This window comes from Perca fluviatilis, chromosome 2 (assembly GCF_010015445.1).
Source record: "Perca fluviatilis chromosome 2, GENO_Pfluv_1.0, whole genome shotgun sequence".
Taxonomy (NCBI): Eukaryota; Metazoa; Chordata; class Actinopteri; order Perciformes; family Percidae; genus Perca; species Perca fluviatilis.
Genome location: NC_053113.1, coordinates 35262470 through 35288354, shown reverse-complemented (window position 1 = coordinate 35288354; position 25885 = coordinate 35262470). Strand labels below are relative to the sequence as shown.

Sequence of the window (25885 nt, the reverse complement as noted above, 5' to 3'; positions counted from 1 at the left end):
GTTGGTCCACCATTTGTTTCACTATTTAATGCCATTTTAAAGATTAAATTATTAATTAATTAATTAATTGAATAATAGACACAATGTAGCCTTGCTTTTATCTTCTGTTCTGCTGTCTGTGTGTTTAGATGTTGTTGTTCCCCGGCCAGCCACCGTCGCAGTCTGGCCGTTACTCTGTCTCCATGAGTGGAGAACTGACCATCGCTGACGTCCACCCCGAGGACTCTGGTTTCTACATCTGCCAGGCCATCAGCGTAGCAGGAAGTGTGTTGACCAAGGCGCTGCTGGAGGTGGAGGGAGGTGAGACTTCAGTCCACACAGTAACATTTGAACCTGGAAGAGGTTCATTCTTTATTCTCTACTCAGCTAAAGAGAAGAAAACATATTAATTACTAAGTAGGTGCATAACAATACGGCTCATAAAGACCAGGAAGGAACACAGTTAGAGACCCCATGCTGGATGAGCAATGAATGTTAGGCTCAATGTTTTTCCTCAGGCTGCTTGTGAACACCAGATTTAAGCTTCTTTTTTTGTGCTTTTTATGCAGCCTATTATTTTCTGCCTACTAAGCATCTGAAGTACTCTCACCCTTTACACTCGGGCAGGTATTAACTTTATAATCTTATTTTCTATAGGCCTTTTGTACGCCCTACAAATATGTTTTTCACCACTTTTTGACAATCTGATCTTGATTGTTTTGTGGTTCCTATCCTATCATCTACTGGCTTGACCTCTGTGAGTTGATTCTGAAAGCAGTTACGAGGGCTTGATAAACCAAGTGACACAAAGCAGCGTTCAGTTCACGATTTTCCAAAGGTTTAATGAGACACACAAGAATACTTACATTTTCTAAAAATGTATCTACTCTTACTTCGATGACGTGAGAGTAGATAGATAGAAAGAGGCACCAGAGGAAAGGAGAAATTTAACTCAAGGTAGGTTCATGGTGATAAATCTTCAGGAGAGAAAACAGTGTAACACTTTATCATACAAATTTACGATCCCAATTAAAGCAGATGAGGGAGGCTTTGTTCAGAGTTTTAACAGAATGGAATGTAACAGATTCACAACAATAGCCAATCAGAAGACAGACATAATATTCTGCCTCCTCTCCCCTCAAACTGGTAGGTCCTTCAGGTCGTGTCCCGCCGATTATTCGCCAAGGACCGGCCAATCAGACTGTATCTCGGGGCTCGACGGCGCACCTGCACTGCCGTGTGATCGGAGGACCCTCGGTGAAGATTTCATGGGAGAAGGATGGAGAGAGACTTCTGGGAAATAAACCTCGACTGACCTTGATGGAGAATGGCAGTTTGCGAATCACAGACATAAAGGTGTGTGTGTGTGTGTGTGTGTGTGTGTGTGTGTGTGTGTGTGTGTGTGTGTGTGTGTGTGTGTGTGTGTGTGTGTGTGTGTGTGTCAAGTGGGTGTCATTTATTAGAAAGGGCGTGAAAAGGATGAGCTTTGCTGCTAAACTGAAGGTAAAACTGTCCGTGTGACTGCACAGAACAGTGTAAAAATTTCCTGTCTGATCTCTGGCCTTCTTTCACTTTCTCTGCAGCCCACATTGCAACATGTTTTTTCTTCTTCCTTTTCCATTATAAATTGTATTTTCGTTTGTAAAATTAAGGTGAGACTGAGTTTCAAAGACCAATCTCTCTGAGGCAGAGCGTATCTCTCCAGCACAGTTATGTGCTCATACGGTGTGTAATTGTAATGTTAATGAAGGTGCTTGTTTGTAAATGCTAATGTGTTCTACTTTGATGGAAGAGCAGTCGGCAGCCCCTTTGTGCTTTAACCCCTCCTGGAGGTCAGCGAGTGCACGCAGGACGGAGCGAAAGCAGCATCGTTTTCGTTAATTGACTGGCGATAGATGATTAATCATCTGACCGGCTTTTAATTAAATCTCCTGCCCCGACTATGCTTCTCCACTTCCTCCCACTTCCTCTCTCATCCTCTTTCCCCCCGCTGTGGTGCTGAGCAAACTTGGAGCATTAAGGTTTGGTCCAATGCACCACTGAGGCTGGGGAAATCTGCCATGCCAGTGGACTCAATGGAACAGAAGAGATGCATTAGTGTGGCATCAAGGGGATGACAAGGGGAAAAAAAAGGAAGAGGGGAAATTTAGATGACGAGTGAGGGACTAAAAATATTTACCCTGCTGATGCCTACCCACCATCAATATTTTAGCAGCAGCTGAAGTCATCTAAAGAAGTTCACCTGCCCACATGCTGTGCTGTCTAACAGCCAGAGGTCAGCAGCACTGCGGTGGATGATCTCATACGGTCTGATGACGGTTCCAGCAGACTGGCTCTCAGCCAGGCCAGGGCTGGAGCCAACACTAGGAGTGTCAGTGAAGCATGGAGGCATATACTGTACAAGGCAAAATGTAAACAGGAGGGCAGGTACAGTAGAGTTTGGTGTGGTGCCTCATGGTTTGTTGCAACGGAGCTTTGAGAGCTGCCGTGGCTCAGGTGAAGACTACTGAGCAGTGTTGGAAGAAGTATTCAGATCCTTCACTTAAGTAAAAGTGCTAATACCACACTGTAAAAATACTCTGTTACAAGTAAAAGTCCTGCATTGAAAATGTTACTTAAGTAAAAGTATGTACATATCATTAGGAAAATGTACTTAAAGGTCCCATGACATGGTGCTTTTTGGATGCTTTTATATAGACCTTAGTGGTCCCCTAATACTGTATCTGAAGTCTCTTTCCCGAAATACAGCCTTGGTGCAGAATTACAGCAACTAGAGCCAGTCCCACAATGAGCTTTCCTTAGCATGTGCCATTTCTGTGTCTGTAGCTAATGAGGAGGAGAGAGGGGGGGCAAGGTGGAGGTTGGGAGTGTGGCCTTGACCAACTGCCACTTTGCTCGTTTGAAAGCCGTGGTGTCTCTCTCTTTTTCATGGGTGGGCCAAATTCTCTGGGCGGGCAAAGCAGAGAAAGGGGAGGTAACCTTGCTCCTTATGACATCATAAGGAGAAGATTCCAGATCGGCCCATCTGAGCTTTCATTTTCTCAAAAGGCAGAGCATGATACCCGGGGCTCAGTTTACACCTATCGCTATTTCTAGCCACTGGGGGACCATAGGCAGGCTGGGGGAATGCATATTAATGTTAAAAAAAAACTCAAAGTGACATTTTCATGCCATTGGCCCTTTAAATTAATAATAGTAAAAGCACTCAATTCAGAAAAATCCTCACATTTTAGAAACTGGAAACTAGAAAAACAGTTATGTGGTTAATCATTTCAGCTGGACTTGTAGGCCTGTATTTTGTTGGGTAGTTTAATTTGTAATAAGACATCGTATTTTATAGACTGCGTGTGTGCGTGCAAAGAAATCTTATTTTGTAAATTAACTAGTAAAGAAAGCTGTCCGATTAATGCAGTGGAGTTAAAAAGTACAATATTTCTCTCTAAAATGTAGTGGAGTAATAGTAGAAAGTAGCATGAAAAGAAAAATACTTAAGTAAGGTAAAAGTACCTTAAATTTGTACTTAAGTACAGTACTTGAGTAATTGTGCTGAGTTACATTCCACCACAGAGTGAGTTTAGGCAAGCGTGGATTACATTTGAATTTAAGAATGATGGAAAACCAGACAGCAGTGGTCAAAGAAGTATTCATATCCTTTATATAAAGCTGAATTATGACCCGACACTGCAGTCACCCTCAGCTCGACAGAGCCTTTTAGTGTCTGCCAGCTTATTGTTTAGGTTTTATCACTTTAAATGTGCTGGGTTTGACTCTCACTGCTCTCAGCAGCATCATGCAGCTGTTTTCAGTGAAAAAGCACAGATATTTCCCTCAGGAGTTGGCGGAGGCCCAAAATGGAGCTAAAAGGAGAGTGACTATTGGACTTACATTTATCAGGTGGCCAGCATCACGACTCCAAATGAATGCTAATGTTGCTCCGTAACTGATGGATGTGTAAGTAAGGAACTGTTTCCAATAATAACTGAATGATGAAAGAATAACTATTTGGGTTCAAACAGGGCATCTCCTTTCGGGCATTCTTATTTTCTCGATAATTACATGATTCCTTGATGAAAACGTCTTGGGTTAGAAGTTAGAATAAAATGATTTGGAATTTATGGACTTGTATAAAGCGTTAGTTTACTTACATTTATGTTAACTTAAAACTTATTTTCATTGTCATGACCTGGCTCAGGTGGTCACAACAAACAGGGAGACGACACCATGTTGAATGTTTAAAGACAACTTTATTTAATCAGGTTAAATCAAATTAGACCACATTAAATAACCAAATTACCGATATACAGAATGGGATGTGGAGATCAGTGGAGTCAGTGGCGTAGGGTGTGCATGAGTGAAAGAGGTGAGTGTGTGTTGGTGTTGTGAAGTGTAAACATCGCAAAAGGCAAACCTAGGACAGCATAACCAAACCACGGTGTGCCTGTGGAGACAGCCAGAGCAGAAAGAGGGAGAGCCAGAGGATACTGCAGTTTAAAGTGATGGTTCGGAGTAATTTCACCCTAGGGTCCTTTGCACCATGACCTCGAGCCAAACACCCCCCCAGAAGCTTTTTTCACCTGGGTCGAACATTGGGAGAGTTAGCTAGAGTAGCGTTATCAGCTGAATAGCTTAGCGCAGGGGCTAATGGACCCACGTTTGTATCTCGTAAATGACCCCACTAATAATGCCCGAAATGATACCAAACTTCTACACTAGTACAAATAGGTTATGTACTCATTAAATGATGGATTGGAAAGTTTGTAAGTACACCAGAAGTTTATGAACACTTGCCTGCTCTCTTCTGCTCTCTGTTGCTCGCTGCTGCTGCTACCTGCAGTTAGACGAGTGCTTAGGGCCGTCTACAAATTAAAACACCGAAAAGAGATACAACAAAAATATTTATTAATTTCATTTAAATGAGATAATGTCTCCAAACTTACCTCAATTATAACATATCGTTATACTACAGCACTTACTTTAAAAAAAAAAGTTAACTTAAAAAATATTTTTGTTGGGAGGCAGAGGTTAGAAGCACACCTCCACAATGTCAACAGCAAAAAAACACTCCAAAATGACACCACAGGGGCATCACAATTATGTTTTAATGGGATGCATTAATATGTGAACAGCATGTTGTAGCTACATTATACTTTAAAATAAATCTGTAAAGTACAGAAACTAGTACATGTACATGTAGTTAAGTAAAACATGCAGTATTTATGTTTTGAAATGTCAAAGTACAAACTAGCATATTATGGAAGTGCTTCAAATTGTATGTACAGTAAGCACAATACTTATAGTAAATGTAGAGTCTTCTACTGCCAGACAGATTGAGAATAGGATGACTTTGCTGACTTTGGCGTTCTTGAGCAAAAAATTTTTTTGCAGTCATCTAAATAGATCCAAACCATCCTTCAAAAATGAATAACTGCTGACAGAATTTGTTCTCTCTCCTTTTTTCCCGGGTGTCTGTCTCAAATGTTAACTGCTGTGCAACAGGATGCAGACTCGGGGATGTACACGTGCGTGGTATCCAGCGCCACAGGGGAGACGAGCTGGAGTGGGATGCTGACTGTCAGAGGTACTCCCACCAAAACTCTCCACACTCTGTCTCTCTGATACACTTTACACTCTGTCACTCTCACACTACACCTCCATGCTCAAGAAAACTACATGCTCTGCCAGTGTTCTTCATAAGAGCACAGTCTGTAGCCATAACAGGACAAAATCCTCTCCAGTTTCAGCCAAAATGTTGATGAGAATCAATCTGTTGTCGTGGTATAACAGTGCTGTTTGTGCTGTGGTTTGTGTAACAGAGGATGGAGTTTCTTCTGTATCCAGAGAGTTTATCCAGCTTCCGGGGCCTCCACAGAAGCCTGTAGTGACGGAGGTGACCAAAAACACTGTCACCCTCACGTGGCAGTCCAACCCTCATGAAGGCGGGGCCGCCGTCACCTCCTACATCATAGAGGCCTTCAGGTACACAATGACACACTGATACAGGAACACCTTCAGGTTTTTTGTACATTGTACAATTTACATTGTTTAAAAAAACATTTTGAGTTTGCAAAGTCAGATCAGGCATTGTATTGTAATCTGAAAAGCCTTATCTATTAAAATATATCATTAAAAGCATAAAAAGAAGATGTTTTCATGATTGTAGTCTGGCTAAAGGAATACTTTGATGTTTTTGGGAAATATGCGTATTTGCTTTCTTGCTCAGAGTTAGATAAGAAGATTGATACTACTTTCATATACTGTGTCTGTTCAATATGAAACTATTGCAGCTTGTTAGCTTAGCTAAGCAGGAAGACTGGAAAAAGGGGGAAACAGTTAGCCTGTCAACCCTGCATAAAAAAAATCCACCAACCAGCACCTTTAAAACTCCCAAATGACCGACTGATCTCATAAAGTGGCCTATGTATGACACGCTAATTCGTATGCCATTTTGGCGTGTTATCAAGACGCATAATCGTTTTTTGGTGTGTTTATCAACTCCGTTTGGCCTCCATTGACCTACATTACGCGTGAATTATTGCCGTAGCGAGTAGTATGAAAGGACGGAAGTCTGCGGATGGGTAAAACACAGGACTTTTTTTTTTAAGCCTTCCCAAATGTTTCTTTCCTAAACCCAACCATTTATTGTTTTCCTAAGCGTGTGACGTTGGTCACCGTATTGTTTTTGCTGTTTTTTGTGTGTTACTAAAGCCTTTCCCAATGTTCTTTTCCTAAAACCCAACCTGGGTGGCGACGCCACGTGGTGTACGTTTACATCCGCTGTATACAGCGTGGACATACACGTAGATAGCTCAAAATGCGTACAGATAACACGCCATTTGGCTTTAGGAAAGTGGCGTGTATGTTTACGCAAAGTCATGATGCCACGTTGCAAATGAACACGTTCCATCTCGTTTGTTGAATCCGTCCAAACAGAGCTAGTATCTGTAGCTTTTTCAACTGTATCCACACTCTTTTTATTTCGTCAGTATTCTGACTATTCACACATAATGAGGTCTTCTTCATTTAGAGTTATTAGAGTTGGGGAATGACTCATCTCTGCCTGAGGGAGAGACAGTTCTATTAAGTGACATTCTGAAGTGAAACCGTGACACTCATCGCATCCGTATTTAGCCGTGGCAATCCCGAGGAGAGCCATGGCAGTTCTAACAACAAACTAGAGGCTTTAGTGAGACAGACAGTGAGTGAAAGAAGAGACAATTACTGCTGTGGTCAGCTCGGCAGCTCTGTCCTGTCCTGGGGCGAAGGAAGGAGGGGATGCTAGCCCAGTTGGAGAGTTCACTCATTATAGAAGCAGGAGAGAGGGTACAGGCCAAGTGTACAGACACAAACACACACAAAAGTCCAGTTGGTATGTGTGTGGAAAGAAAGCTCATTGTGGTAGACTTGCACGCAGAGCTGATGAGGAAGATCCACTCACTGTTGCACGCTCCACCACCAACAAATTGTTTGGAAAGGTTTGATTTCAGGCTTCAGCAGGAACAAAGTAAGGAAGTGCAAACCAATATGTTTCTGTTATAGTATCTACTGCTTGTATACAGTACATAACAACACTTTCATTTCTATTTTTAATTTAAAAGAGAAGAAATATTGGAAGGAGGATGTATGTAAAAGCAGCCACTGTTTCCTCTCCAAAACCCATTCACAGATGCAGCTTTTTAAAAAGCTGGAAAATTCTATTGAAATGGCAAAAACTGTTACTCTGGAGAACATTTGGCGTGAACGGAAACATTGATGATAGGGAAACGCTGTGGCCTGCTCGTTGAAATTGCCTCGCTATTTTCCTCTCCAAGGAGTTGAAGAAAATGTTCAATTGTGCTCACGCTGTCTGATAGTCACCCGTCCCTGCACAGCATCAGGCTGTCATATCCTCGCAGGACCCAGTCAGAAGCTGACGTTACAACTGGCTGCAGTAACAAAAAGGAAAAAAAATTGTCATTGGAGCTGTCCGCAAGCGGAGACCCGCCATGTGGTTTTAAATTAATAGAATCTCATGGATCCAAGACGCAGCTGGTTTATTCAAGATTCAAGTTTTTATTCATCCAATAATGGCTGTTAAGAGCCATGGCAGTGCCAACAGATGATTGTCTTTGGATTGCTTTGCATTTTCTCACACTGTCCTGTATTAAAAAATTATTATTTTGACATGTTTTGTTTGCTTTCTTGCAGAGAATTCGATGAGAAGATCGATACCCTCCTAATATCTGCCCGTTAGAGGTCCTGATAGATGGATATGAGAGTGGTATCGATCTTCTCCAACTCTCATCAAGAAAGCGAATAAGTGAATTAAGTGTATTTCCCAATATGTCAAACTATTGCTTTAGGACACCAACCAATGCTGAAACAATAAGCGGTTAATTGAAAGTCAATTGATATTAAAGTAATTACCTGCAATTTTAGTAATCTATTAACTATTTAAGTCATCTGTCAAGACATGTTCTCAAATGTGTTTTATGTCATTTTAACTGACATGAAAATATTAATATGGACTTTGACTGTCACCTTGTGCTCGGGGAAACTGCAATGGGCCTTTTCTGACCCAAACAATGAATCAGTTAATTGAAAACATAACGGACAGATGATCTAGAGTGTCATTTTTTTTTACCTGCAGTTGTAATCCCAACTAATTTATGTCATTACCTTGAGATATCACACTTTGTTTTCTCATAATCCCAAAGATAGCAACACATGTTTTCAAAACTTAAATGTGTGATTTACCCAATATGTAATAATTTAGATCTCTCTTCTGTTATTGTCTGTTCCAATTTCATCAGTCTGTCTGCTGTCAGGCTTTCAGAAATCAAACCCATTATGATGTTATCGCAACTTGATAATGAAGCCGTGCTCTCAAGATAGCAGCAAGAGAAAAAAAAAAAAAGTTTGCCTGTTGAAACATTAGGTTTTAAGATCCTCCTGATAAAGATCTTGACCTCAAGTGTGACGCTATAATCTTACATTCCCCCAAATCCCTAAATAATGAAATAAATATCAAAAGCAGTCTTTTAATCTGACAATCTAGGTATAGTTAAACCATGATCACAAAGCAGAGAGATTTTAAGAAATGCTTTAATTGTCTTGTTTCTTTCCCTTCAGCCAATCAGTGGGCAGCACCTGGCAAACGGTGGCGGACCACGTGAAGCATGAGAGGCACACAGTGGTCGGACTCTTCCCCAACACTGTTTATCTCTTCATCGTCCGAGCAGTCAACTCTTATGGCCTCAGTGACCCCAGCCCCATCTCCGAGCCTGTCAGGACGCAGGGTGAGTTATAGAAACAAAAACTCATATTTTTCTGATTATACTCTTGCGTAATATAAGTCCTACTTTACAATCTTTTAGTTTATATTTTTGAAGAAAGACATTAGAGATACTGAGGCTGGCACCAAGATAATGAGGTTTAAAAAAACTTTGCTTTTCATGTGCAGTCTCAAAACTAATTTGCTTTCCCAGTGTGATTCTCTTTTACCTTGAGCGCTGCTGAATTTCATCAAAAAGCTTCGTTTTTTTTTTTTTTTTTCTGAATAATTGCTATCCGGCTGTTATTGTGGCTTGGACTGACTGATTTTTTTTGTTGTGTCAGATGGAAGTCCTACAGAACAAGGTGTGGACCACAGACAGGTGCAGAGGGAGTTAGGAGAGGTGTCTGTCTACCTGCAGAAGCCTGTGGTTCTGTCTCCTACCAGCGCCAGGATTTCTTGGACTGTGAGTTGAATACTCGGCTCATCAAAAAGTCTACTTACTCAATGTCGGCTTGCAGCGTGCGGAGGACACGCTATTCTCCAAGAATTAACTTCAAAACCCCCAAACATTACGTGACACAAACAGATTAGCTTGAAGTACAGACACAGCTGGTTCTGCTTGTCATTACTGATGTAAATGTGAAACTCTGTTTCTTCTTCTTCTTGCCTTGCCAACTTTTCTCAGGTCGCCTTTCAGTCCCGGTACGTTCAGGGTTATCGTATATTTTACCGGACTATCGGCAGCTCCTGGTTGGTCCAGGATGTGGAGGCCACGTCTGACCACAGCATCATCTTGGTAGATCTGTATAGCAGTACGGAGTACGAGGTCAAGATTCGCCCTTACTTCAATGAGTTACAGGGACATGACAGCCTCATGGTCCTGCTGCGGACGCCTGAGGAGGGTAAGAAATGCGTATCAATAACTTTGTCAATAGCATAGAACTGTAATTATCAAGTGAAGCTCAGGAATGATTAGATTAGCAGTTGATATAATTGTCCCTTAAAAGGAATACATCAAAGTTGGTAACACTTAAGTTGATGGTCCATATGTTCTTATTCCTTTCGAAAAGGTTTCCTTGAAATAACTATGCAATTTGGGAAGTAATACAGAGACAGTGTTCACTTGCTACACTTGCAACTAAATTTGTTCATTTGCAAGTGTAAATGGAAACAAATCTGTGCACAGCAGGTCTGCTGAACACGCACACATGTGCCAGATATGGAGAATAACGTTTCCAATAATAAATAAATAATTACAGAATATTGAATTGGATTTAAACAGAGCCTTTCTTTCAAGGACATTCCTATTTCCCCCGAATAATAGCACCACATTACACTTTTTTTTTGAGGGTGGGGGTGAAGGGGGAAATGGGGGGACCTCTTGGACATTATTGGGAAATTACCCAGAAATCACAGACCTGTAAAATCGATCGCTACCATAACACTGATATCAGTTAATAATGTAGAAATGTAATTTTCTTCTTCTTATCTCTGTCTGCAGTTTTAAGTGCACCTCCACAGGCTGTATCAGTGGTTCAGCTCACCAACAGCTCCAGTATCAGTGTGTCCTGGGAGCCTCCGACTCATAATACTCAGAGCGGCATCATTCGAGAGTACAAGGTGAGACCTTCTTCCTGACATTTACCAAAAAAATTTCCCCGTTAATGAGTTTTTCCTTGACTACAGCTATCAGTATGTGACTAGACCCGACTCCTGAGACAACACCCGACTGTCTGTCTTGTTCTCTGATGTTTATTTCTTCTTTTAAGTCGGTCAATCGGTAGTCTATATCCACGACGTTCCGCTTCCGGGATTGCTCCGTTGCCGCCGGAAATTCCGCCGGAAGTCCGTTACCTTCCATTTTCTTTGTGTTGGAATTTTAAACTCCGATGGATTTCTGAGGACTATGGTTAACTGCTCCTCAGATCTCTGCAGGGTAAATCCAGACAGCTAGCTAGACTATCTGTCCAATCGGAGTTTTCTGTCGCACGACTAAAACAACCTTTGAACGTACACATGTTCCACCAAAACAAGTTATTTCCCGAGGCTTTTTTTGCAGCGGCACTGTTGCCGTTGCCGTGGTACTTAGCGCCGCCCAAGACGATTGTGATTGGTCTAAAGAAATGCCAATAAACCAGAGCACGTTTTTCTCCCATCCCGGAATGCTGTGTGGACTTGCCAGACCCTCCTCCGCAGCGCTGTGGATGAAGGTCTGGCAAAGCGAGAGAAGTGACGCTGTAGACTGCGTTTACAAATACGAAGGAACAAATTGTTCTTTTAATCCATATTTTTACACACTCAGTGTTGTCCACATTTGTTGTTTAGACACAGAAAAACACTCATTTTTAATTAACAATTAGTAATTACTCACGTCTCTAATCTTCTGCCAGTCGCCGAAAGAGCCTCAATTATGTCATCCGATTGAACACTGACTGTCCCTGTCGTCTGTTTGCTCCGTGAAGAAAACATTGAGTTCTGACTGTCTGTCTCTTAGTATGAGCACGACACTGATTACTAATCATCAGGCTGCTATTGCAGAAAAAAAAGGAGGAACATGCAGTTCTATTGTTTTGATTTATTCTTCCCATCTGCGTCTACATGTAGAAAGTTAGTGAGAAAACCGCACGTCTGATCATGAAAAACCAGATCCTTTTTGTGTGTGGCGGCTCATCAGCCGATGGCAAAGATCACACTTAATCCCCTTAAACATTTAATTTGCTGAAACCTGCACGCCATGTTTTGTATAAGCCTCCCCGTGGGCTGAATGTAAAAAAATTAAATGTTGAATTGGCAGTACGGTGTTACAGGATAGATTTTCATCACAAAAACTATTTTTTTAATAAAAAGTTGTTTCATTGTACATTATGCAGATGATACTGGAGGTAGAAGGTACCTAAGAAGTTCTTTACTAATGTATTGAGGGACTAAGGAAAAAATATTCTACTTTTTGTTCCACTATATTTATTTTCAATAGTTGCAGATTTTAGCTGTTTGCTCATTTTGAAGTAGTATGCATGATCCACTGTTAAAATTAGCCAAATGTGTAAAAAGTAGTTCAAATTTGCTCCATCTTGACCAACTGCAACATTAACATGCTAAAAAAATTCTGCAGGATACTTTTATTTTGAAACTTTAAAGTAGCTTTTTGCTGTTAATGTATGTTTAAATCGAGACTACACAGAACAAATAACATATTCCTCACTTACTTATTAAAAGTGGAATTCATGAGCGGTAAAATGCACTATTGTTCAATTTAATAGACTTCAGGGTTACTTGGTCTGGTATGACCGGTAGCTTACGATGGCTAATGTTAGCAAATTTCAGATAGATACTGCTGTCTGATGATGCTGACTTGATGACTTCATTTTATTTCTGCAACTTTTACAAATACAGTTTAAGCATTTCCCATCCTGTAATGGTCACTTGGCCATAGTAGCCAAAACACATTTAAAATAAATCAGATATAATTAGTTGTTTATCAACTTGATTAATCAGAAAATAATGTCAGCACTTCATTATTTTTTGAAGTTATTTATCAAGTAAAGAAACAAAAATATGCTCAACTATTCACAGCAGTTATTTGAAAATATGACTCTGAGCTACAGGAACTTCTCATCTGTCACTATTTATGATCTTATAAAACATTTTCGCCACTGTAGTGAAGAAATCGGAATATTTCTTCCACTGCAGGATTTTAAAAGACATACTTCAAATCTAACATGCATGAGAGTAACACATCCAACACATAAAGTGAATGCCTAAAGGCACGTACATTTGGAACATCAGGATTTTAAATCTGGCTTTTAACTGTCATTGCACTGACATCCCTTTCGCTTTCATCTTTGCTGTATCTTTGCCGTCATTCTCCACTGCGTTCTGCCAGATAAAGCTTCAATGCCTGTCTTATTATAATAACAGGCCACGTCTTGTCACAGGGTGTGCAGGATAAATGAATGTCTCTATGATTCAAACATTAACCCTTCATGTTTGCTGTGGATCAGGTCTGGTGTCTGGCCAGCAGCATGGAGCAGAAGAGCCAGATAAACCGAACAGTGGATGGATCGGTGCTGTCCATCCTGCTGACAGGCCTGTTGCCTGACGTCCACTACACCGTGGTGTTGGCTGCTGTCACCAGTCTGGGTGTGGGTGCTCAAAGCGCACCCGTCAGCCTGCTTCTCAGTGAGTCACTCTTACTGTAAAAGCCACTACAGATAGATAAATATGGCAAGATGTGCTTTCAGCGGGCTCAGTTTACCATGAATGAAATCTGTATGTGGAATGTTGATTTGCTGTGTGAGTGACTTTACAACAGATAAGTCATCAACACTGATGCACTGATTGTGAAAATGTTAAAAGTGTAAGAAATTCACAGTGAAGCTGAGACGTTAATTAAAACTGCATTTGAAGTCTGGTCAGCTACACAGCCAGTTACCCAGACAAGTTTTAGGCCAGAGGGAGTGAGCGGTTTTCTGAGACCTTTATCCTCTCCTCTTTACCTTCTGCTGCAGTTTTTTGAGGGAATAGTTTGACATTTCTTTCTCTTGCTGAGAGTTAGATGAGAGGGTTGATGCCATTTCCATGTCTGTAGGGCAATTGTGAAGCCACAGCCAGCAGCCGCTTAGCTTAGCATAAAGCAGGCACATATTTGTGTTCCTTTAGTCCTATCTTTCCCAGCCAAATGTCTTTTTAATATGACACATTAAGGCAACCTTTCAAAAGGGTTTTATGTTCTCAGCATTGTTTTTTTTCCCTAGGTCAATATGTTGAAATCAACCACCTAAGGCTTATAGCCTACTGATGTTATACTCCTTAAAACCTATGTCCTCAAATTTGCGGGCAAGCCCATTTTCTTGACTTTAGACATTGACATCTCCACAGTGGCTGAACGGATCTTTACGATTCAAACTGCATTTGAAAAGTCCATCTCCCTTCTCTCTTGAACTCTGAAGATATCCCTTACCAATCTCTTGCAATGTTAGTTTATATTAACAACATAGCCCCATAAGGCCTAGAAACAGCTGGAAACAGCTGGGAACAGCTAGCGTGGCTCTGTGTCCAAAGGGAACAAAACCTGCCTTCCAACACCTCAAAAGCTGACTAATTAACACATTGTATGCCGTTTGTTTAATCTATACAAAAAACAACAAGTTGTGATTTTACTGAGGGCTATGTGGCACATGCCTAGCACCACATAAATTGTGGTTTTACAGTCAGGCTAGCTGTTTCCCCCTGTTTCTAGTCCTTACGCTAAGCTAAGCTAAGCTAACCAGCAGCTTCATATTGAACTAACAGACATGAGAGTGGTATTGATCTCTTCTGTCAGCAAGAAAGCAAATAAATAGATTTCTTAAAATGTCAAACTTTTCCTCTGAACGGTCACCAGATCAGGATGATATAAAAACAATACAAATGCATCAGTAGAGAACAGCTCTCCACTTGGTCTTTAACTTTGCTACTTTTCTTTCAGCTCTCCCCCCGGACAAAACGTCAACGCCTGTGAAGAAAGGCGGTAACCTCAGCATATCAGAGCAGATCACAAGCGTGGTGCGACAGCCGGCCTTCATCGCAGGGCTGGGTGTCGCTGCGTGGTTGGTGCTGATGGGCTTCAGTGGTTGGCTTTACTGTCGACACCGCAGGAGGAAGCAGCTGGGACACTACACCACATCCTTCGCATACACACCGGCAGGTATGTGGAAAAAGCTCGGACTGATCTTAACTGAGTTTTAACGTCAGGACAGGTGTTGGTAGCGCAATGTAATAACAGGAAAATAAATCTGTATATTGAGTTTCTGGAATTCGACATTTGTAGAGATGTTCCGCAGCTTGAGATTTTTGATGGCAGGAAGATTTATACTTAAAGAATGAACTGTAAAAAGCAGAAAAGGCTACAATGACATGACCCAGGATGGTTTTCAGATGCACTCGGTCACATCTTATTCATTATAAATCTCTTGTCCATGAAAAGGAGAAGTTGCAGACAAAAAAGGCTTCAGTTGTTGTACAGCGGAACTGTCAGATTTTAAGTTCTAAATAAACCACTGGGGATATCTCCAGCAGTGATGAATCTTTTTAATTTTAGTTTGCACACACTTGCACTGGATATTCGGTTAATTAAAATGTATGTATCCCCACTGGGCAGTTTTCATGAAGACACACTGAAGCATATGCAAACCGTAACCACTCTGTGCAGTTTATTTTAGATTTGTATGCCCTTTGGCACATTAGCACATAAACACATCAGTTGTTTTCTGACTTTGAGAGATATTTGTCCATGTTCATTAATAATCAATGGACAGCCCAAAGCTTTGAGCAAAAATATCAGCAACTTGATTTTCCCATTAATATTTCACAGTGACTATTATTGCCATGCTGATGACTAAAATGTTTTTTTCTTTCATTTTAGTATGGAATCTTTTATCATCTTGTTCATTTAGATGCCACAGACTGATTCATCAAATAACATTTGTAGTTTTTTTATGTATCGCAGGCATCATGTATATAGACGCGTTTATGTAGGTCAGCTTATAAAATATTGATTAAAATCTGCAATCTTCAAACTTGTGCTTTTGTTTTTTTTTAAGAATAGAGCAAAATTCAGTTTGAAATGTATTTAATTTCCAGTGAGTCTTTTGTGTCTTCTCTGCTGTAAAACAAGATTAATAACAGTGATATTTGTTCTTTCAGTAGGCTTTGCTCACAGTGAAGGATCTGGAATCATCAATGGAGGGTAAACTGAAGATTATGATTTGATTCAGATAATATTTGTGTTCTTGATGTACAAAGTATTGATATAATCTCACCTTTTTTTTTTTTTTTTTTTTTTTTTTAGGCCTGGCTTGTTGGGGTCAAATATGGGCAACTACCCCTGGCTGTCCGACTCTTGGCCGACTCCGAACGTCATTCATAACAGCAAAGACTCTGTCAACTGCTGCTCTGGCAAACTGGACTCAGACAGATATTATAACAGTAAGAGCTCTCGGTCTTTGAATGTTTGGTGCAATAACTCTTTTTAGAATATTGAATATATAATTCCCATTGTTAATGAACCTTTGCTGTTCAGCAGTCGGCATCATGAACTACCCGAACCAGTCCGAGAAACGCAGCACGGCGTCCAACGACAGTCCCATCTACAGCACCATCAACACAGCCGCTGAGGACGACCTGCTGGCCTACTACGACACCTACTCCAGTACGTCCTACAACCAGGGTCCGGACCCGTACAGCAGCAACCCGGTACTGACAAACCGTGGCCTTGTGGGTCTGGAGCTAGACCTGGACCAGTGGACCATCCAGTCTGGTCAGTCTGGGTCTGAATATGCCAAGCTCCAGTATACCAAGAAAAGCAACGGTGAGTTTTCTGCCTCTATAATCCATTAGAAGTAAATCAAAACAATGCTGCAATGTAGCGGCTAAGTGTAAGAAATCCAAGAGAACCTTGAATATAAAAAGAAGCTGGTCAACCAAGAGAAACATCCTTAAGGCATTTATAAGCAGAGCAAAGATAAATAAATGCTTTAAAAGACTGCATTGACTTGAGCATATTTACACTTTGAAACCGCCAGCGGATTCAATCTCAGGGTCAGTCTGGAGATAATAAAAACACAGTGGTTACACCTTGTACACAGTACTGTGTGACATATTGTGTTTTGGCTTTATAGACAAACTGGTAAAGCAGAGGTCCGCTGGGTCCTCGTCCAGGTCAGCTCCTCTCACCTGGGTGGATGTTTTATCGCTGCCTCTTCCGGCCAACAAAGACAGAGCTCACCCAAAGACAGACAAAGAGGAGCAACACAGGTGAGACTAATTTAGACTTATTTAACTTGTACATCAAGGCCCTTTTTTCCTCCTTTAAGAAGCTTTTTGTTCCGTCTAATATTCTGTTTATTTATAGCATTAAGGCCTCTGACTTCACCTACATGACAAAGAGCGTTAAGGCAGATGGATATCAAACTTGCCCTGTAACTCTGCCAAGGCTGTCAAACTAAACTTTAGTGAAGTTTGGAGTCTGGGGAGTTTTCAAATTAAAAAACAATTGCGACTGCAGGCAGTGAGTAGATTGAGCTGTGGGGTTTCGGAGGGGAGCGTCTCCTCTAACTAGTTCTGACAGAATAGATTGCGGACATAACGGGGTGGGATCCGAGGGCTGTTCTTACTGCGCCGTGGCTTTTGTAATGGCATTAGCCACCATCTGACAGTCTGGATTAGTACTTTCCATTTTCAATGACACAGCCATCATTAAATTAGCCCTGACAGCACTGAAGTGACAAAACAAATCACGGAGGTGGTTCTCTCAAACTCTATGTTGACTCAAGTCCCCTTAAGACTGATTTAAGGGGTTATCCCTTAACTTTTCATTTTCGGCCATTGACAGGTGCAAAATTTGAATTTGTCCAATACTTTGGTTTATGACAAAAATACCTGAAAAACAAATCTATCAGCTGTACTTTCGTGTTTAGTGCCAATAATAAAAAAAAATGTTGGCGTGCTAATACACTAAATTTATTAACACTGACGTTTGCGTTTAGCTCAAAGCACCACTGTACAGCCTCACAGAGCCGCTAGCATGGCTGTTAACCTTGTTTTACATTTATTTTATAAAGAGTAGGTTTCACGTTGAGCGGTTTCCCTCTGAGACACAGACTCATGCTGCCGTTACTCACTGTCCGTCCTCTAGCTCTGAGGAGGAAGATGACAACTGGTGTCCTCCGCTGCCTGCCAGAACCTACCTGATGGACACTTCCAGGGAGGAACTCTCCAGCATGCCCTCCAAACCAGACGAACTGTCCTACGCAGCAACACTGATGTCTCCCTCCCAGCGAGATAAGCCCGGTGACAGTCCACGGCTACAGCACTTTGACCTCTTGGCCCGTAACCACTCAGGCTCCCAGGTCTCCCAGTCCAACCCAGATCTGTTTACCAACGCCAAGGCCCAGGTTGCAGGGGGGGTGTACCACACCAGCCAATGGGCAGAAGATTTCAAGGGGGAAAGCCTCGGAAACGGTCAGTTCATATTCAGTGTCGAGCCTCACATCTTTGGAAGTGACTTCCCGAGAGTCAGCGCGCAACCACACAGTGTCATCCATAATTTAGTTTATGATGATGTTACCCAGCAGAAAGCATTTGTACGTGAAAATCATGTCGCATTTATTCAAAGTGCAGCTCAGTGTTCTTTAGTTTCCTCTAAGTTTCCTGAGGATGACATCAGTGTGCTTTCTTGTCAGGACAATCTCCTGCTCCAGCTGCCGAGTCTGGCCCCGCAGCCCAGGCAAACAGATCCAGGAGTAAGAAGAAAACACCCAAGGATGGACAACTCAGGCGAGAGCTACACAACCAAGCAGGTATGACACAATGTTTGTAACTCATCTAACTTCTGTTTTTTTTTGTTCCGTTTTATTTTTTTATTTTTTAACCCTTGTGTGGTCCTTCGGGTCACCGGGACCCGAAGGACCACACGAGGGTTAAAGCAAGAGAGAGGAATTACTACTCATAAGACTCTTTTTTTAGAAACATTTTAAGCCAAACTAGTAGCATGACTTGCATACCATGCTATTTTGTACACACATTCATGTCCCTCTCAGGCTAAATTGTAATAACTTTGGTGATCCCTTAACTTTTTTTATCTAACCACTCCATCAAGTCAAAATTCCAGTTAGCATTCTAACACAGTACGCTAATCTATGATTGTTATCAACGTGGTAAAAATGATGCTCGCTAAACATTAGCACGTTAGCATTGCCTAAGTACAGTCTCCCAGAGCTGGGGCTGTACACTTCTTGAGAGGAGAACAAATTCAGCTTGCATTATTTTTGGTCTAATAATTCTGACCAAGTCGTGGTATTGCTAATGTTAAAAGACCATTAAAGGAAATGTTTGACATTTTGGGAATTGCTTTTATTTGCATTCTTGCCGAAAGTTTTACGTGGTGTTACGTGCCAAACTTTGTCTTGGCCACGACCAGTAACATCCTCAACTGGTTGCCTGGCAACTGTTCATCGCACATAATTAGTTTGGTCCATAAAACGTCCAATTGACAGCTTTACTCTGAGTCTTTTGTACTGATTAAACAAAACAAGACATCATATGTTAACCAGTCAGCTGGTCCTGGTACACTTTTGGACAGAGCCAGGCTAGCTGTTTCCCTGTTTCCAGACTTAATGCTACTTAAAGCGACTGCTAGCTATAGATTTATATTTAACGTACAGGCATGAGAGTGGCATCAATCTGCTCATCTAACTCTTGGCAAGAAAGCAAAAAAATGTCAAACTGTTCCTTCAAAGCAGCATTTCTATTTGCAGTTTATTAATTACCATTGATCAACCATATGTAGGACTTCCCCCTGCACCAGCCCCTCCCCCTACAGATGACTCCCTGCAGCTCTTGGCTGATGTTTTGACCCGCAGCCAAACAGACAGTGAAAGAAAAGAGGGCAGCGACTCGCCTACTCTTCAGAAGAGGGGAGAACATTTCTCAACCCAAAGGAAAGGAGCTACAAAGTGGTTATCACAGGGTAAGTACAATATGTAATACTCGCCTCTGTAGCATTATTCTGCATCTGTCAACAATAGATGATAAAAGAACAATTTCTGCTCCAACAGCTGGAACCCAAATAGATGTGTATTAATATTGTGATGCTTCATACAAATCCCTTTGAGCTTAGAAAGAACCAACTGCCACCCGTGTATGCACACTTATTATCCCATAGTAGTAGCTCTGCTTTTAGTAGCAGGGGGTCTATTTTCAGTCTGCTCCATCACTTAGGGTTTAACCTATATAAATACAGCTGGAACTTTGAGTGATTTGTTTGCCATCCACAGATGAGAATGTAATCCCATATGGACAGTCCAGCGTCCTGCCCCAGGTCCAGATGTCAGGCTACGGTTCCCTGGGTGGAGGGGTCCTTTCAAGACCCTCCACCACTGGCCAAAGGAGAGACGAGGTATGTCTGGACTTACAATAGGAACTGCTGAACAAACATTGTGTTTTTATAATGTGGGTCACAGTCTGTTCAGCAGTAAACTGAGGGCATTTTGAGCTGCTTGTCAGAATCCTTGCGACAGTGCACGTTAGAGGTTTCCCATGGGTTTTGGGAAAGAGCCATGTAACATCATGACTCGACAAAAGTCTCTAAGAATCTCCTGATACAATATAGGAAATTGCAAGATTGCTTGGAGTGCTGTTAAAGCTCTCCTCTAGTTTTTTTGTGTGTTAAGTATGCACAGGAATAAGGATGGTTTAAGAAAAAAAAGCATGTATGCTTTAATATAGATGAAATAAATCATTATTGATACCGTACTCCACCCAAAATCTGGCTTTTGAGAATAAGAGTGGAAACTGTAATGAGATTGATTTCAAGGTTCCAAGCTTCAGTGGACATTTAATGCTTCATGCACTTCAAGGTTTATTCGCCAAGTCTGTTTCGATAACGCTACTTAATGTTGAATTTTGTTTTCGATCCACCACCCTTTCCATTTCTGCCAAGAAATAAAAACATTTGTCAACCAGAGAGCATTAACAAGTATATTTTTCAACAGTGAAATGTCTCATATGAATTTAAGGACAAACTTATACATTTAAGGGACCCTTATTAAAAGTGTTTGCTCATGTTATGTGTTTATGATTTAAGGAAAAAAGGAAAGAGAAGGACATCCCTTCAAAATATTGATATCTATATTTGCCTATAAAAATTCAGTACTGGTCAGGGTCTGTTTAATATTCTCTATGTTTCTGTACGTACATGTTACTCTCCGTCTCATTGCTCTGTGTTGGGTTTGTTTCCAGAACCTCATGTAGACGGACGCCGATTACATGACATGCCTTCCTCCTTTTTCCTCCCCCATTTCCTGTCTTTGCGAACCATCAATCTGTTGCCATGGTCTCTTATGAAATACTGAAGACTAAAGGGAAAGCATCAAGGCTAGCCATCTGCCTTTTCACAAAATATTGTTTAATTTTAATGATGTCCTCTTTATTTTTTGTGGTTTCCTTCACCCTTTCTCCGTGTATATATACTGTACATCTTTGCAATTTTATAAAGATGTGATCAGATGTATTACTAAAAATGGATCTGGGGTTTAAAAAAAATACAGTATTTTCAGGCAGTGGGAAGTTCATGCAACTATTACATTATTGTACAGCAGATTAATGAATGTATCTTCTGTTTACTCCTGACCATGAAACCATGATGATGTACAGTATGTGTTTGACGAAAGACTGGAGAAGACATAAGGCAGAAAATGGGTTAATAAACTAGTGTGTGTGTGTGTGTGTGTGTGTGTGTGTGTGTGTGTGTGTGTGTGTGTGTGTGTGTGTGTGTGTGTGTGTGTGTGTGTGTGTGTGTGTGTGTGTGTGTAGAGTTGTCTGTGTTACTGTTTTTATCTCTCATTTCTGTGTGACTGTGTACTGTGGTATCCCTGTAGATCACCAGTGTGTTAGTGTTGTCAAGATTTTTAAAATGACCAATAAAACATTTATTAAAAAAAAAAATGCTTCTGTCCATGTGTGAACTATACTGTATACCAGTGGTTCTCAAACTTTTTTCAATAATGTACCCCTTTTGAATTGTTTCTTTAGGCCAAGTACCCCCTGACCAGCGCTACTCATTTTTGGTAGAAAAAAAGGTCTACATAAAGAGGAACAATACAGCGCTGTCAGCGATAGATTTACTAAACAACAGCCTTGGAACCGAAAAAAAAAAAAAAAAACTTTAAATGCTGATGAGAAAAGGAGACAAAAACTGTAAAAAAAAAAAAATAATTACAAAACCTTAGAAAAAAGATGGTAAAAAGAAGGAAGGAAGTAGCCTAAGGCATGAACAGGTCAAAATAGTATCAAAAACTTCAAAAACAGTGACATAACTTCGAAAAAAGGGAGAAACTTCTACTAGAGAAACTGTCCTACTAAAAAGTAGAAGGACAGTAAGGAGGGAACAGGGAAGGCCAGTCAAAAGAAGTCGACACAAATGTCACATTTTTGTCTACAGTAAAGTAGGTCTACATCAGTGTTTCTCAACGGGGGCGGTACCGCCCCCCAGGGGGCGTTCAGAAGATGATGGGGGGCGTTGGAAGCAATATTTTGGAAAGGGGGGCGTTGAGGTGCCCTTGGGGGGCGTTTGTTTGAAAACTAGTTTAAACCAAAGATTCACAATAACAATACATGTTTACACTTAAACTACTTGCAAAAAACAGTTTTCTGCAACATTAAAAACCTGCCAGTTCACGGCACTGCAACTGGACGAGACGGTGGATCATTGTTCGGCGCAGCTCCGTGCTGCCTTCATGGAAACGGGACGTCAGAGCATCGTCTTAAATGAGCTCCGTATTTCAGCGTGAAGCTGCGTTCAGAAAAAACGTCAATCGCCGCAGGGTGGTGCGACGTCCTGTTGTATTCTTTAATCCCCCCAATGTAGCACAAGTAGACTTTATATTTCACAGTAACAGTTTTTCGTCAGATCTTTTATAGAACCCAACGTTTCCTACTGTACCTGAAAGCAGCTTAATTTGACGAAGAAAAAGAGAAAAGAGACGAGCGAGAGATTTTTTTATTTTTTTTACGAGCGAGAGATATCGACTGTGCTTTGTTGTTTGGCAAACATTTAGCTGTCCCCCAAACTCCCGGGCAATTCAGGGCTTGTGTTTGCTGTTTTAAAACTTTCTTGTTGAAGCGATAGAGGAAGAGATGTCGCTGTTTACTGTACGGGACTCCACCTCCTCAAAACGCAGCGCGATGTGGGGTTGCGCTTCTCCAAACGTTTTTTTCTGCTATTTACTCGCAAGACAGGCGATAGCAAACCTAGACTTTCAAACCTAGACTCTTCAAACCTAGACTCTTCTAACCTAGACTCTTCTAACTTATACTCTTCTAAGCATCAACAAAGGGCTCTCACTAACTTTCAAAGGTTGTAAACTTATTTCCATTCGGCAGTAGGTGTCGTTTGTCATCACCAAAATGAAAACCTTGTTTCTGTGTGTGTGTGTGTGTGTGTGTGTGTGTGTGTGTGTGTGTGTGTGTGTGTGTGTGTGTGTGTGTGTGTGTGTGTGCGCGCGTGTGTGTGTAATCCTGCTTTTACCCCTTGATAAGTGCAAGCTTGTTTTCCGTTGGAACAATTTGAATGAAAAATAGATTTGAATGTTAAATTGCTAGCTGTTTCTGATTGGCTACTGTTAGTGTTTGTAATAATAATACATATTATTTAAAGCGCCTTTCATGACACCCAAGGTCACTTCACAACCAAAAAAGGACATTCAAATTATAGTCATCTTATAAAGGTGCTGAGGTTCACACCATGCAGCATGCCTTTTGATAATACCTAATTATAGTTTGAATGTTACATATCTAGTAGTTCTGATTGGCTGCTGTTATTTAATTTGAATGTCAAATGGTTGCATTTAAAAAAAAAAAAAAAAACTGTAAATATTTCTATTCACATGGCTTTTTTGATACCTGGGAAACTAATACATGTGTTGTTTGTCATTCAATGATTTGATTTATTGATTATTTTTAATAATAATAGTAACAATAATAATAGGCCTATATTAGGGTGTAATCATTAATATCTGGGGCAATTAGCCTACATAATATTTGATGGGGGGCGTTAGGGACCTGGATAATGGATAGGGGGGTGCTGGCACAAAAAAGGTTGAGAACCACTGGTCTACATAAAGAAGAACAATGTTCTGGACAAACAGCCTTGTAACTATTAAACATTTTGTTAAATATTGCACGTACCCCCTGCAGCCCTCCAAAGTACCCCTAGTGGTACACGTACCCCCCCTTTGAGAAACACCGCTATATACACTACCGAAGCATAGCTAACGCATTTCTAGCCACGCTAGCGGCATGGCTCTAGGCCTGGCAATGTCAGTCGGTTCTGTGGTTGGTCCACCACTTTGGTCCAGACTGAAACCATTCAACTAGATTGCAATGAAATGTATACAGACACTCAAATCTCCCTGAACTATTATAACTTTGGTAATCACCTGACTTAAAAAAAAGAAAATTTGATCTTGTGCCATCATCAGGTCAAAAAAAGGTAATTTTTCCAATTGGGTTATAACCTACAGAGCCCTGGACATGCGTACAACTTAATAATTTGGGCTCTGAAATGACTAATTTGTGCTGTCGGTTTAATATCATATTCATGGAGTGCTCCAGAACCCTGAGGCTGAGTTTTTATGTGGATGATATCTGCAATATCGTCAAAGTTTTTACAGCAAAACAGTTCGTCATCCTGTAAAATATGTTAAGGGGATCTTTAAGAGAACACATCGTTGTGTTGAACAACCAAAACCTAAAGTTTTACTGGACCTGAAAAGGTGTATTTTTGTACGATTCATGGTCCAGCGAGAATCCACCTGCCGAGGTAAGGTTTGGGTTAAAAAGGGTCGGGTTTATGGGGTTCCCTAAAATCGACCCTTTCGGACAGAAATCCCTGAATGCTAGCTTCTCCCATGTGCTATCAGCATGTCAACATTGTGAGTATGTTAGCATGCTGACGTTAGCATTTAGCACAAAGCACAGCTATTTGCCTCACAGAGCCTTGTTGATGTAGTTAATAAAATTGTGTTTGATTTTAACTGGAAAATACTGACACCTACTTTAAATATATCGTGAAATAATTTGAGTACAGACCATTTGAGTGAAGTGAACAAAAATCCTTTATGACATGAAACTAGATGTATGTGAGTTGGATAATTCAGACGACTTACAGGAGTACTATTAAGAGAAGATGGAAAGAAAGAGGGTAAAAACGTAGACAAAGAAGTGAGCTCAAATGTTTCCGTTAGAGCCAAATGTCTCTGAGGAGTTTGTTATCTCGTGTTCCCAGTAAAATGGCTCTTCTGAAACAAGATAATGTGAATGAAACAAGATAATGTGAATGAATTGATGCCTTTTTCAGATTGCAGTATTGTGAGAAGCCACGTTTGTGAATTCAGCTTAATAAAAAGGAGGTAACCTTCGTCTCATGGTGCGAGTCCAAGTGTGTCAGCGATGGGATATAAAAAGGCTTCCTTCATGTCTGCACCTTCATCTGCTCTGTGTCCTTGTGTGCAGATCTCATTGGTTTTGGCAGGGAGGCAGTCGGATGGTGTGGAAAGGGAGTTGGACTCTCCTGCCTCTGGCAAATACTTACTGGGTCCCACCAGGCTAGGGGGATAATGGTAATCCGATGCAATTTAGAAGGGTTCTACAATTTTATGCTTTTAGGCCTTTAGCATGGATTAGGCTCTCTGTGGTGTACACCCTCACACACACACACACACACCCTCCCACACACACACACCCTCCCACACACACCCACACCCACACACCGAGTTACTGAGGCCACTTCACATGTGTTCGCAAATGTACCCAACTGGATCAACCAGAAGAATTTTTTTCTTTTGCTATAGAAACTTATTTTCTTGAAACAATGTATTTTAACTGCCACTGTATTACTTCAAATAAAAAAAAAAGATCCCCTCCAGGCAAATTTTAAGACATAAAATACTCTGCTTGGAATAATAAAGTGTCAAGTTTCCACATCACACTATAAGTTGCATATTGGACAACGATTGGCCTCCAAACAGGTTGTGATGTACAAGCAAAATCAGGCCGTACGTACAGGTCTTAAACTTAAACCCTCTTTAGCAGGTGGATGTGAAAACAGCCGTCTCG

General features: G+C 41.0%; 1 protein-coding gene and 1 long non-coding RNA gene across 5 annotated transcripts in view; one reads left to right on the top strand and one right to left on the bottom strand.

Moving 5' to 3' along the window:
- The window catches only part of zgc:77784 (uncharacterized protein LOC402947 homolog), a 69616-nt gene extending 47878 nt beyond the window's left edge, over nucleotides 1–21738 (top strand). Inside the window, exons 9-27 of one of the 4 annotated variants that reach the window (XM_039780600.1) lie at nucleotides 129–300; nucleotides 1130–1335; nucleotides 5476–5557; nucleotides 5793–5955; nucleotides 9088–9254; nucleotides 9574–9695; nucleotides 9918–10134; nucleotides 10734–10852; nucleotides 13234–13411; nucleotides 14700–14918; nucleotides 15917–15959; nucleotides 16062–16198; nucleotides 16293–16580; nucleotides 16891–17026; nucleotides 17907–18232; nucleotides 18454–18570; nucleotides 19578–19739; nucleotides 20047–20168; nucleotides 21011–21738. In XM_039780600.1, the coding sequence (XP_039636534.1) occupies nucleotides 129–300; nucleotides 1130–1335; nucleotides 5476–5557; nucleotides 5793–5955; nucleotides 9088–9254; nucleotides 9574–9695; nucleotides 9918–10134; nucleotides 10734–10852; nucleotides 13234–13411; nucleotides 14700–14918; nucleotides 15917–15959; nucleotides 16062–16198; nucleotides 16293–16580; nucleotides 16891–17026; nucleotides 17907–18232; nucleotides 18454–18570; nucleotides 19578–19739; nucleotides 20047–20168; nucleotides 21011–21022 (2988 nt within the window). In that variant the 3' untranslated portion in view covers nucleotides 21023–21738. Of the gene's footprint in view, nucleotides 1–128; nucleotides 301–1129; nucleotides 1336–5475; nucleotides 5558–5792; nucleotides 5956–9087; nucleotides 9255–9573; nucleotides 9696–9917; nucleotides 10135–10733; nucleotides 10853–13233; nucleotides 13412–14699; nucleotides 14919–15916; nucleotides 15960–16061; nucleotides 16199–16292; nucleotides 16581–16890; nucleotides 17027–17906; nucleotides 18233–18453; nucleotides 18571–19559; nucleotides 19740–20046; nucleotides 20169–21010 lie in introns of all 4 variants that reach the window. The other 3 variants (XM_039780574.1, XM_039780590.1, XM_039780583.1) reach the window with 3 other exon arrangements.
- Nucleotides 9043–25885, bottom strand: part of LOC120545939 — a 36562-nt gene continuing 19719 nt past the window's right edge. Inside the window, exon 3 of the long non-coding RNA XR_005636761.1 lies at nucleotides 9043–10125. This is a non-coding gene — a long non-coding RNA (uncharacterized LOC120545939). The remainder of the gene's footprint in view (nucleotides 10126–25885) is intronic.